The 12943-nt window shown below is 53.7% G+C and overlaps 1 protein-coding gene across 2 annotated transcripts in view; it reads right to left on the bottom strand.

Annotated features, from left to right (window-relative positions):
- The window catches only part of SPAG8 (sperm associated antigen 8), a 37556-nt gene that overhangs the window by 12573 nt on the left and 12040 nt on the right, over positions 1–12943 (bottom strand). The window contains exon 1 of one of the 2 annotated variants that reach the window (XM_030567731.1): positions 1962–2093. The exons of the other annotated variant lie outside the window; for it this stretch is intronic. Coding sequence (XP_030423591.1) covers positions 1962–2044 — 83 coding nt within the window. The 5' untranslated portion in view covers positions 2045–2093. Of the gene's footprint in view, positions 1–1961; positions 2094–12943 lie in introns of those variants that run through there. 2 annotated transcript variants of the gene reach the window in all.

Genomic DNA, 12943 nt, shown 5'->3' with positions numbered 1-12943 from the left:
CAGTATCTAGCTCCTTTGCTGGGTCCCAAGGCCATAGACGCTGTCAGCCAGATGGGTGGGGTGGTGGACAGGCTCCCACTCCTGGCCCCGGCCTATATGTCTGCGAGGAGTCTCCTGAGCTCAGGCCCCGGGGGCCCCCAGTGGGAGCAAAAGGTGGTCGTCAAGGGGGAGACATGCCTGGGGTGGCGAGACCCTGGGACAGAGAACTGGACCCCTCAGCCGGGTCCATTCTGGGGCCCAGTGAGGCAGACTCCCCCGTCTGTCCCCAGGCAGCTCCCAAACTGACCAACCCCCTCTAGCCCCTCCTCCTCTGCCGAGTTCCTTTCCTGGGCCAGGAGGTCACCTGACCTCTTTGTTCTCCCACACCTTTAGCATCGCCTTACAGGGGGGAAGGGCTGGGCCATTAGTTGCCAGGCGACAGAGTGCCGGCCCAAAACTGAGGCCCCCACACAGTATTAGGGGAAACAATAATAACAGTTCCACTTCCTCACACTGGGGAAGGTGCATTAATCCCTGTGGAGTGGACAAGTCTCCATCAGGGTCTGTCTCAGTGGGACTTGCTGAACAGAGCTCACAGGGTGAAGCAGGGGGGCTGCAGCCCAGGGGTCCAGTCTCAGGAGGTGGTGAAGCTGCGTGGCTTATGCTGGAGGAAGACTGAGACCCTCGGGAGTCTGGCCCACTGACAGGTTCCTTCTAGAGACTGTTCTAAAGCTGGTGAAACAGTTACAGTCTTGTGGGTCTGTGACATGGGTAGCAGCAAGAAGGTCCCCCAGCATTCACAACTCAGCTTCTGAGATATCTGCTTTGATAGGAGCCATGCCCCCTGTGTTATTCCCCACCTGTTATATACAGATTCCTCTGCTGCAGTGGGGCTGGCAGGGCATCTAACACGCCACTGAGATGCCTAGGGAACTTCCCCCTCTCAGCAATCATCTCAGACTCAGGCAGACAGGGCTGTATCGGTTCCTCCAGCCCCAGCTTTCCGCCACAGAGCGATTAGCTCAGGCTCTCTGCAGACACAGGCAGCATCGCTCACCTGGGGTCAGTTTCAAGCTTTACTTTATGGCTGCAAGAGCCAGAAACTTCCCTGCTTTAAATGAAAGCTGAAGTTGTGCTGTGATGGCCGACCCCTGAGGCTTGATCCAGGCCAGCTCATGCCCCATCTACAGATACTCCTGACACCCTGACCCTAAATCCCACACATGCCCTAGGTCCGCCCTTCTTGTGCTCTGTGTCTCACACCAGACGCCACACTGCATGTGCCCAGTCCCCACACCAAGCCACGCCCCCATGCACCCTGTTCCCCACACCAAGCCACGCCCCCCATGTCTTGTTCCCCACACCAGACGCCACACTGCATGTGCCCAGATCCCCACACCAAGCCACGCCCCCACGCACCCTGTGCCCCACACCAAGCCACGCCCCCACGCACCGTTCCTCACACCAAGCCACGCCCCCACGCGCCCTGTTCCTCACACCAAGCCACGCCCCCACGCGCCCCGTTCCTCACACCAAGCCACGCCCCCACGCGCCCTGTTCCTCACACCAAGCCACGCCCCCACGCGCCCCGTTCCTCACACCAAGCCACGCCCCCATGAGCCCGTTCCCACACCAAGCCAAGCCCCCACGCGCCCCGTTCCTCACACCAAGCCACGCCCCCCATGTCTTGTTCCCCACACCAGACGCCACACTGCATGTGCCCAGTCCCCACACCAAGCCACGCCCCCACGCACCCTGTGCCCCACACCAAGCCACGCCCCCACGCACCCTGTTCCTCACACCAAGCCACGCCCCCACACGCCCTGTTCCTCACACGAAGCCACGCCCCCACGCACCCTGTTCCTCACACCAGGCCCCGCCCCCTGTTCCCCGCGCGCCCCGCACCACCCTCCCGCCACCCTGGGCCCTGCCCCCACTTCCCCGGTGCCCTCAGCCCGGCGCCAGCCCCCACCCCGCGTTACCTTGGTCCACTCGAACTCTGACCCCACCCATGACCCCCTTGCCCCTGCGGGGTCCCGTCCTCGCGCGGCCGCTCTCGCTCCATCTCGGGCCTTCCAATCACTTCTGCGCCTGCGCAGTCAGCCTTGCTGTCTCCATGGAGACAGTAAACACTGTGGGGGCGGGCCTTTGAGGGGCGCATGCGCTCCAGGCCTCACAAGCCCTGTCTCCCAAGCGACGGAACGCCACTCCCCCATTGGCTGAACGGAACCTGTGACATCTAAGAAGCACCTCCCATTGGGCGGCTGCAGGGCAAGGGTCTAACTCCAGCACTGCCCCCTCCCCCCGCGTGGGCCCCGGGGGCGGGGCTCGAGTTGCGCAGGGCTGCGCCCCCTGCTGCAAAGAGCGTCTGGGAGCAGCCTGGCTGGGCGGGGCTGATGGGCGGGGTCAGCAGGAAGGGGCGTGGCCAAGTGGGGGCTGTTGGGGCATGTCATAGTCCTGGCGGGGGGGGGCGTACCAGTCCCTTGCCCGTTAACTCTGAACCCTACTGATGGCGTTGTGACAATGTCCCTGCCCAACTTGCAGAGCCCATAGGAACGGCCGTACCGGGTCAGACCAAAGGTCCAGCCAGCCCAGTATCTGTCTACCGACAGTGGCCAATGCCAGGTGCCCCAGAGGGAGTGAAGCCAACAGGCAATGATCAAGTGATCTCTCTCCTGCCATCCATCTCCATCCTCTGACAAACAGAGGCTAGGGACACCATTCCTAGCTGTGACGAAGTGGGACTGTTCTTAATGTTTTCCCTGAATACTGTGTGGGGGCTCAGTTTCTGGGTGGCCCTCTGTCCTCTGGCAACTAATGACCAGGCCCTTCCCCCCCTGCAAGGGGATGCTAAAGGTGTGGGAGAACAAAAAGGTTAGGTGACCTCCTGGCCCGGGGAAAGAGACAAAGCCCAGAAAGGAGCAGCTGGAGGGGGTTTCACTTTGGAGCTGGCTGGGGATGAGGAGTGAGGGTGGATATGGGGATCTGCCTTGCTGGGCCCCAGAATGGACCCAGCCGAGGGGTCTGGGTCTCTGAACGCACAAGCTGTGTTTTAGACCCTGTTCCTGTCATCAAATAAACCTCTCTGTTACTGGCTGGCTGAGAGTCACGTCTGACTGCGAAGTGGGGGTGCAGGACCCTCTGGCTTCCCCAGGAACCCGCTGGGATGGGCTCACTGTGGGAAGTGCACGGAGGGGCAGAGGATGCTGAATGCTCCAAGGAGAGACCCAGGAGGTGAAGACGTGTGAGCTTCTTGCCCTGGAGACTGTCTGCTCTGAGGGAGAGGAGGCTCCCCAAAGTCCTGCCTGGCTTTGTGGGGAGCAGTTCCAGAGCATCGTCCAGGGACTCCGTGACACTTACCCATCATGGCTAATAGCCATTCATGGTGTCAAGGTTCCTTCCCCACTCTGAACTTTAGGGTACAAATGTGGGGACCTGCATGGACACTTTTAAGTTTAATTATTATCTTAGATCTCATAACTCTGCCACCATCCAGAAATTTCAGTGTTCGGAGCACTTCTTGTCCCCCCCGAAAATCTTCCCCTCCCTGGGCAGCCTTGAGAGGCTTCACCAATTCCCTGGTGAACACAGATCCAAACCCCTAGGATCTTAAAACAAGGAGAAATTAACCATCCCCCCCTCCTTTCCCCCACCAATCCCTGGTGAGTCCAGATCCAATCTCCTTGGATCTTAAACAAGGGAAAATCAATCAGGTTCTTAAAAAGAAAGCTTTTAATTAAAGAAGAAAGGTAAAAGTCATGTCTGTAAAATCAGGATGGAAAATACTTTACAGGGTAATCAAATTTGTATAGCCCAGAGGAACTCCCTCTAGCCTTAGGTTCAAAGTTACAGCAAACAGAGGTAAAATCCTCTCAGCAAAAAAGGACATTTACAAGTTGAGAAAACAAAAATAAAACTAATCTGCCTTGCCTGGCTGTTACAATTCTGAAACATGAGAGACTGGTTTAGAAAGATTTGGAGAGCCTGGATGGACTGTACCCGACACCAAGATTTGGAGGTCTGGTCCCTCTTAGTCCCCAGAGCGAACAACCCCCAAAACAAAGAGCACAAACAAAGACTTCCCTCCACCAAGATTTGAAAGTATCTTGTCCCCCTATTGGTCCTCTGGTCAGGTGTCAGCCAGGTTTACTGAGCTTCTTAACCCTTTACAGGTAAAAGAGGCATTAACCCTTAACTATCTGTTTATGACACATGGACTTAATCTCCATGAATTTATCTACTTTATCTAGCCCAGGGAAGGGTAAGGTGCTGGGATGGGCACCGGCAACCCTGGGATGTGGTGGGATTGTCCCCGCTACACCCACCTCCTGCCTCTTGTGTTAGTCTCGACAGGCAGTGCTGCAGGACAGGTGCTGTTTCAGGCCACATGCCTGTGCAGCACCCAATGGCACCCTTATGCTGCCTGAAGTCTCTAGCTGCGCCTCTAGCCCAGCCATGCGCTAATAGCCCTGCTCTGAGTCCCCGGCCTCCCTAACTCCAGTAAGGAAAACCAGGCACGCCATGTGCACAAAAGCAAATGGGATCCTTTTAACAGTCAGCAGCTTACACAGGCTGGCATGATCTGCTGCAGCCCTGGCCAGTGGCTGAGTGCAGGGAGAGCTGCAGAGCCAGCCAGCACCAGCAGGATCTTTCAGATTTCACTCAAACTTTCCAGAAACCTGAGCTGGGGCCTCTGTCCGGCAGGTGAGAGCAGGGGACAAGATGGAAGCCAGGCGCAAAGGTCCCCTTCCAGGGTAATCAGGGGCGGTGCTCATGCTTTGGGACTTGTGGGCTTGTTCTTTAGTGTCCTTCTGCTGGGCCAAGGAGGCCAGGAAGGTGAAAGCTTTTAGCTCCTTGTTTTCCCCTACGCAGTTCGGGCCCACCCAGCCTCCTCCATCTTATTTGGCTGGAGGACGGCCAAGCCCACTGGGGAGCGCTCCCTGCTATCTGGGGGCAGGGCTGCAGCCTGCACACAGAGTTGCAGCAGTTTAGTGAAGACGCTGGAAGCCGATTGGAGAGCTTCTCCCGGCCACGTAGTTAACCCATTTCTGCGAGAGGTGGTAGCTGTGCTGGCAGAAGCTCTCCCATTGCCACAGCGCTGTCTACATGAGGGGTTGGTCTGTGTATGTGTGTGGCTCGGGGGGGTGGATTTCTCACAGCTCTGCACACCCCTAATCTAGGTCTACAGTGTAGGCCTGGCCAGAGAGGTGTGAAGAAAAGCAAAGTGTCTATGAGAGTCCCTGCCTCACTCCACCCCACCATGTCACCCACATAGAACATGGGACCTACCTACAAAGCAAAAAATCCTGCCAGGCCTCTTCAGTTGTCAGAAGGGCACCAAACCCACACAGTGCTGTGCAGTGCACCTGTATGCATAGCAGGTGCTTCACAAACTCCACACAGCAGCACTGAAATGCAGCCACCTCTGGGGTGGATAGTAGCGGCCAAGCTGAGCATTGCATCTGACTACACAAGGCGGACAGCCGTCCGTGGACATACATTGGCCTGCCCTTGCTCTCTGCTCCCCTCCTCCCTCCCCTAGGCTTTCCACCCAGTCTCCTGCTGCGGGTGTGAGAGCCTTCTCCACTGCAGTTCTGCTGGCTGGAGCAGCCTCTCTCCACATCATTTCAAGCTTGAGCTGAACCCCAGATCTCCTCTCCTGCCCGGGCTGCCTGATCAGCTCTGCAGGACGGGGCGAGCAGGGGTGCTGCGTTTGACTCCTCTGGGCTGTGCAGGTGCCATGGGCTTGTGGGGGGAGCCGTGCTGCTGACCTTGAATGTAAGACCAGGCTCCTGCACCACTCCCCACTGCCTGCTTGGTCTGTGTATGACCCAGTGTGATGGAGTAGGGACTGTCTGTGTGGGAGATGGGAGAGTCGGGGATTACTTTAGGTGAGGGACAGGTGCTCAGCCTATAACCTGAGCTAGGCAGGGGAGAGGGGTGTCAGCACCTTTGCTGGGGGAAGCTGGACAAAGGAAGGGGCCGGCTGGAGGGAGTTGGGTGAGTTCAGTTTCGGTTTTGGGCTGGGTACTTGGAATTCAGGGAATCCCAAGCTGGAGACTAAGCTTTCTGAACCCTAGAAGGACTTGATTGAGGGGTCCTGGTTGTGACTACAAGCTCTGCTGTAACCTGCATTCCTGTTGTCCAATAAATCTTCTGTTTTACTGGCTGGCTAAGAGTCACTGTGGGTCCCAGGAAGAGGGGTGCAGGACCAGACTCCCCCAGACTCCCCCACACTCCGTGACAACTGGTGGCAGAGGTGGGATATACTGCACCCCGTGGACGGCGCTTCCTGCAGTAAGTGACTGGGGAGCAGTAAAACGAAGGGGTGGTTACCCCTGGGAGTGTGTGCCCAGTGAGAAGGACTTTGCAGTAACAGGGTCCCCCAGGGGATTGCAGCGAGCGGTCCCAGGGGCGGAGGAGTCTGCAGCTCGACCCTGGCAGAGAGGTGGTGACCTCACGAAGGGCTGGTGCACTAGGGGTCCCCCTGGAAACCGTGGGGAGCGGCGAGCACCTCGGCCTGTGAGTGGCCAGCAGGAAGATGTATGCCAAGAGGCGCAAGTGTGACCTGCTGGAGCTGTGCAAGCAGAGGGGGCTTCACCCAGGGAGGCTCACGAAGGACCAGCTGATTGCCCGGCTGGAGCAGGGAGACCGCATGAATGAACGGAGCCCTGTCTCTGAGGGAAGCAGCCTGGCAGATGCAGCGCAGGCACCAGTGTCTGTCCCCGCTGGGAGTGGTCAGCCGGCGGCACAGGCCTGGTCTACACTACGCATTTAAACCGAATTTAGCAGGGTTAAACCGATTTAACGCTGCACCCGTCCACACAACGAAGCCCTTTATATCGATATAAAGGGCTCTTTAAACCAATTTCTGACTCCTCCCCGACGAGGGAAGTAGTGCTGAAATCGGTATTGCAATGTCGGATTAGGGTTAGTGTGGCTGCAAATCGAAGGTATTGGCCTCTGTGGTATCCCACAGTGCACCATTGTGACCGCTCTGGAAAGCCATCTGAACTCAGATGCACTGGCCAGGGAGACAGGAAAAGCCCCGCAAACTTTTGAATTTAATTTCTTGTTTTCCCAGCGTGGAGCTCTGATCAGCACGGGTGGCGATGCAGTCCCAAATCCAAAAAGAGGTCCAGCATGGACCGTACGGGAGCTACTGGATCTGACCACCGTATGGGGAGACAAATCTGTTCTATCAGAGCTCCGGTACAGAAGACGAAATGCCAAAGTATTTGAAAAAATCTCCAGGCTATGATACAGAGTCCACAGCACAGTGCTGTGTGACAAGCATAACGGAAAGCCAAAGAATCAAATGTACGCTCATGGAGGGAGGGAGGGGGTACTGATGACTCCAGCTATCCCACAGTCCCCACAGTCTCCGAAAAGCATTTGCATTCTTGGCTGAGCTCCCAATGCCTGAAGGGTCAAAAACATTTTCCCGGGTGTTTCAGGGTATATGTTGTCAATTTACACCCTTCCCCCCACCCCAAAAGAAAAGGGAAAAAGAACGTTTTTTGCCTTTTTTCAATGTCACCCTATGTCTACTGCATGCTGCTGGTAGGTGGGATGCTGCAGTGCTGACCACCAGCATCCTGTTCCTAGTGGTAGATGGTACAATATGACTGCTCTCCATCATTTTCATCACCCTGTGAGTGTTCCTAGTTGGCCTCGATGAGGTTGGCTGGGGGTGCCTGGGTAAAAATGGGAATGACTTCTGGTCATTCCTGGCAGATGATACAGAACAGCTGGTAACTGTCCTCATCATAGCAACTGGAGGCTGAGCTCCATCAGCCCCCACCCCCCTTTCATGTCTAAAGAAAAGATTCTGTACTGCCTGGACTATCATAGCAGTGGGAGGCTGTGCTCCTTTCACCCCACACCCTTTGATGTCCTGCCTGGACTGTCATAGCAGCTGGAGGCTTCCTCCCCCTCATTTTATCTCACTAAAAAGTCAGTGTTTCTTATTCCTGCATTCTTTATTACTTCATCCCACAAATGGTGGGACACTGCCACGGGTAGCCCAGGAGGGTTACGGGAGGAGGGAAGCAACAGTTGGGGTTGTTGCAGGGGCACCCCCTAGAATGGCATGCAGCTCATCATTTCTGTGGGATCTCTGGGGCTCTGACACAGAGCAGCTGTGCTTTCTGGTTCTCTAGTATACTTGCCCCATATTCTAGGTAGGACTGACTCTATTTTTAGACAGAACATAAAGAAGGGAATGACCCAGGGAATCATTCCTATTTTTGTCCATGCACCCCCAGCTGACCTCAGTAAGGCTAGGCAGGAGCACCCATGACAGCAGCAAACAGTACAAAACAACTGATAACCATCATCTCATTGCCAATTTACAATGGTAGACAGCACAATAAGGATGGTAACCATCTCTACTACCTTGCAAAGGCAAATGAATGCTGCTGTGTAGCACTGCAGTACCGCCTGTGTCAGCAGCATCCAATACACTTACGGTGACAGTGACAAAAGGCAAAACGGGCTCCATGGTTGCCGTGCTATGGCATCTGCCAGGGCAATCCAGGGAAAAAGGGAATGAAATGATTGTCTGCTGTTGCTTTCACGGAGGAATGATTGAGTGACGACATTTACCCAGAATCACCCGCGACACTGTTTTTGCATTGGGATCTCAACCCAGAATTCCAGGGGGCGGGGGAGACTGCGGGAACTATGGGATAGCTATGGGATAGCTACCTACAGTGCAATGCTCCAGAAATTGACGCTAGCCTCGGTACATGGACGCACACCGCCGAATTAATATGCTTAGTGTGGCTGCGTGCACTCGACTTTATACAATCTGTTTTACAAAACCGGTTTATGTAAAATAGGAATAATCTCATAGTGTAGATATACCCTGAGGGCTTCCCGAGACCCCCCATTCCTATGCCCAGGGGAAGGGCGGGGAGGAGCCCAGCGAATGCCAAGGCCACTGTGACCCCCCCGGCCAGCAGGGGATCCTCCCGGCGATGCTCGGCATCCGTGGAGCGCAAGCGGCAGGAATGGGAGAGAGAGATAAAACTGAGAGAGCTGGAGGATCGTGAGCGACAGAGAGGAGAAAGAGAGACAGAGAGAACATGATCGGGAGGAGAAAGAGAGACGGCGTCATCATGAGCTGGAACTGGCGAGGCTGAGGAGCAACGGGCCCCCGGCTGCAGGGAGTGAGGGGGGGCCCAGGACTGCACAGAGCTTTGAGAAGTGCATCCTGGCCCAGCGTAAGGAGGGGGAGGACATGGAGGACTTCCTGGATGCCTTTGAGACGGCCTGCTGACATAACCTTATTCCCAGATTTTGGACCTTAGCGTCCAAAATATGGGGGTTAGCATGAAAACCTCCAAGCTTAGTTACCAGCTTGGACCTGGTACTGCTGCCACCACCCAAAAAATTAGAGTGTTTTGGGGCACTCTGGTCCCGCTGAAAAACCTTCCCTGGGGACCCCAAGACCCAAATCCCTTGAGTCTCACAACAAAGGGAAATAATCCTTTTTCCCTTCCCCCCTCCAGATGCTCCTGGAGAGATACACAGACACAAGCTCTGTGAAACTACGCAGAGTGATTCCCCCTCTCCGTTCCCAATCCTGGAACAAAAGTACTTTCCTATTCCCCCAGAGGGAATGCAAAATCAGGCTAGCAATCCAACACACAGAACTCCCCTGATTTCTTCCTCCCACCAATTCCCTGGTGAGTACAGACTCAATTTCCCTGAAGTAAAGAAAAACTCCAACAGGTCTTAAAAGAAAGCTTTATATAAAAAAGAAAGAAAAATACAAACAAATGCGCTCTCTGTATTAGATGATACAACACAGGGTCAATTGCTTAAAAGAATATTGAATAAACAGCCTTATTCAAAAAAGAATACAAATCAAAGCACTCCAGCACTGATATTCATGCAAATACCAAAGAAAAGAAACCATAGAACTTACTATCTGATCTCTTTGTCCTTACACTTAGAAACAGAAGACTAGAAAATAGAACTACTTCTCCAAAGCTCAGAGGAAACAGGCAGACAGACAAAAGACTCAGACACACACTTCCCTCCACCCAAAGTTGAAAAAATCCGGTTTCCTGATTGGTTTTCTGGTCAGGTGTTTCAGGTGAAAGAGACATTAACCCTTAGCTATCTGTTTATGACACGCCCCCCCAAATTGCAGACAGTGGGGAAGCTCACTGGCGGCAATTTCCTTCTAGAACTTGAAAATAAACAGATTAATACAACACATGCACCTTTACATATACTACTAAGTATATAACTAACAGACTTTTACATTTTAAGAACACTTTTTAACTACTGGATTCTGGGAAACTCTCACGGGAGAGTGCATCAGCAACTTTGTTAGAAGCTCCTGTGATGTGTTGAATTTCAAAATTAAAATCTTGGAGAGCTAAACTCCAACGAAGAAGTTTCTTGTTGTTCCCCTTGGCAGTATGAAGCCACTTTAGTGCAGCATGGTCAGTTTGTAGTTGGAACCGCCGTCCCCAAACATATGGGCGTAGCTTTTCCAGGGCGTACACAATGGCATAGCATTCCTTTTCACTGACTGACCAGTGACTTTCCCTCTCAGACAGTTTCTTGCTGAGAAACACGACAGGATGGAAGTTGTGATCTGTTGCTTCCTGCATGAGCACTGCTCCTATACCACGCTCAGATGCATCTGTGGTTACTAGGAATGGTTTGTCAAAATCCGGGGCCCTGAGTACAGGGTCAGACATGAGCGTTGCCTTAAGCTGGGTAAAGGCTTTTTGACACTCATTAGTCCACTTAACGGCATTTGGCTGGGTCTTTTTGGTTAGGTCGGTCAATGGGGCAGCGATTTGGCTGTAGTGTGGTACAAATCGCCTGTAGTATCCGGCCAAGCCTAAGAAGGATTGGACCTGTTTCTTTGACCTTGGGACAGGCCACTTTTGGATAGCATCCACCTTGGCCTGTAGGGGGTTTATGGTTCCTCGACCCACCTGGTGCCCCAGGTAGGTCACTCTGTTTTGGCCTATTTGACACTTTTTGGCCTTAACAGTTAGTCCTGCCTGCCTGATGCGCTCAAAGACCTTTTCCAGGTGGAGTAGGTGTTCGGGCCAGGAGTCTGAAAAAATGGCCACATCATCGAGGTAGGCAACTGCAAATTCTCCCAGTCCAGCTAGTAGACCGTCTACCAGCCTCTGGAAGGTGGCGGGTGCATTTCGAAGGCCGAAAGGAAGGACATTGAATTCATACACCCCCGTATGGGTGACGAATGCTGACCTCTCCTTGGCAGGTTCATCTAGCGGTACTTGCCAGTACCCCTTGGTTAAGTCTATGGTAGAGATGAACTGGGCACGTCCCAACTTTTCCAATAGCTCATCAGTACGTGGCATTGGATAGTTGTCCGGACGAGTTACAGCATTTAGCTTACGGTAGTCCACGCAAAAGCGTATTTCCCCATCTGGTTTGGGTACCAGAACCACTGGAGATGCCCAGGCACTGGTAGATGGGCGGATTATACCCATCTGTAGCATGTTCTGGATCTCCCGTTCTATAGCAGCTTGGGCATGAGGAGACACCCGGTAGGGTGGGGTTCTGATTGGGTGAGCATTACCTGTATCAATGGAGTGGTATGCCCGTTCAGTCCGTCCTGGGGTGGCTGAGAACTATGGGGCGAAGCTAGTGCACAGCTCCTTGATTTGTTGCCGCTGCAGACGTTCCAGGGTGGTTGAGAGGTTCACCTCTTCCACGCCACCGTCTTTTTTTCCGTCGTAGTAGACACCGTCAGGCCACTCAGCATCATCTCCCTGGACTGTAAACTGACAAACCTGTAAGTCTCTGGAATAGAAAGGCTTGAGAGAATTAACATGGTACACTTTAGGCTTTAGTGAGGAATTGGGAAATGCTATGAGGTAGTTTACAGCTCCCAGGCGCTCTTGGACCGTGAATGGCCCTTCCCATGATGCTTCCATCTTATGGGCCTGTTGCGCCTTCAAGACCATAACCTGGTCTCCTACCTTGAAGGAACGTTCTCTGGCATGCCTGTCATACCAGGCCTTTTGCTCTTCTTGAGCATCCTTTAGGTTCTCTCTAGCAAGGGCTAAAGAGTGTCGGAGGGTGCTTTGTAGGTTGCTTACAAAGTCCAGAATGTTAGTTCCTGGAGAAGGCGTAAACCCCTCCCATTGCTGCTTCACCAACTGTAATGGCCCCTTAACCTCGTGACCATACACCAGTTCAAATGGTGAAAACCCTAAACTGGGATGTGGTACAGCCCTGTAGGCAAACAGCAACTGCTGCAACACTAGGTCCCAATTATTGGAGAATTCGTTGATGAATTTTCTTATCATGGCCCCCAAAGTTCCATTGAACCTTTCCACCAGGCCATTGGTTTGATGGTGGTACGGGGTGGCAACCAAGTGATTCACCCCATGAGTTTCCCACAGTTTTTCCATGGTCCCTGCCAGGAAATTAGACCCTGAATCTGTAAGGATGTCAGAGGGCCAACCTACCCTGGCAAAGATGTCTGTTAGGGCCAGGCACACAGTGTTAGCCCTGGTGTTGCCTAGAGCTACTGCTTCTGGCCATCGGGTAGCAAAGTCCACGAAAGTCAGTACGTACTGCTTTCCTCTGGGCGTCTTTTTTGGGAAAGGGCCCAGAATATCCACAGCTACTCGCTGAAATGGGACCTCAATTATGGGGAGTGGCTGGAGAGGGGCCTTGACCTGGTCTTGAGGCTTTCCCACTTTTTGGCATACCTCACAAGACCGGACATACTTGGCAACGTCCTTGCCCATCCCCTCCCAGTGGAAGGACTTCCCCAACCGGTCCTTGGTTCTGTTCACCCCAGCATGGCCACTGGGATGATCATGGGCTAAGCTTAAGAGCTTCCCCCGGTACTTAGTTGGAACCACCAACTGTTTTTGCGGCTGCCATTCTTCCCGGTGTCCACCAGAAAGAATTTCCTTGTATAAAAGTCCTTGGTCTATAACAAACCGGG

This window comes from Gopherus evgoodei, chromosome 6 (assembly GCF_007399415.2).
Source record: "Gopherus evgoodei ecotype Sinaloan lineage chromosome 6, rGopEvg1_v1.p, whole genome shotgun sequence".
NCBI classification, from domain to species: domain Eukaryota; kingdom Metazoa; phylum Chordata; order Testudines; family Testudinidae; genus Gopherus; species Gopherus evgoodei.
Note: the sequence above shows the minus strand (reverse complement) of the source record. Positions and strands in the feature narration are given on the sequence as shown.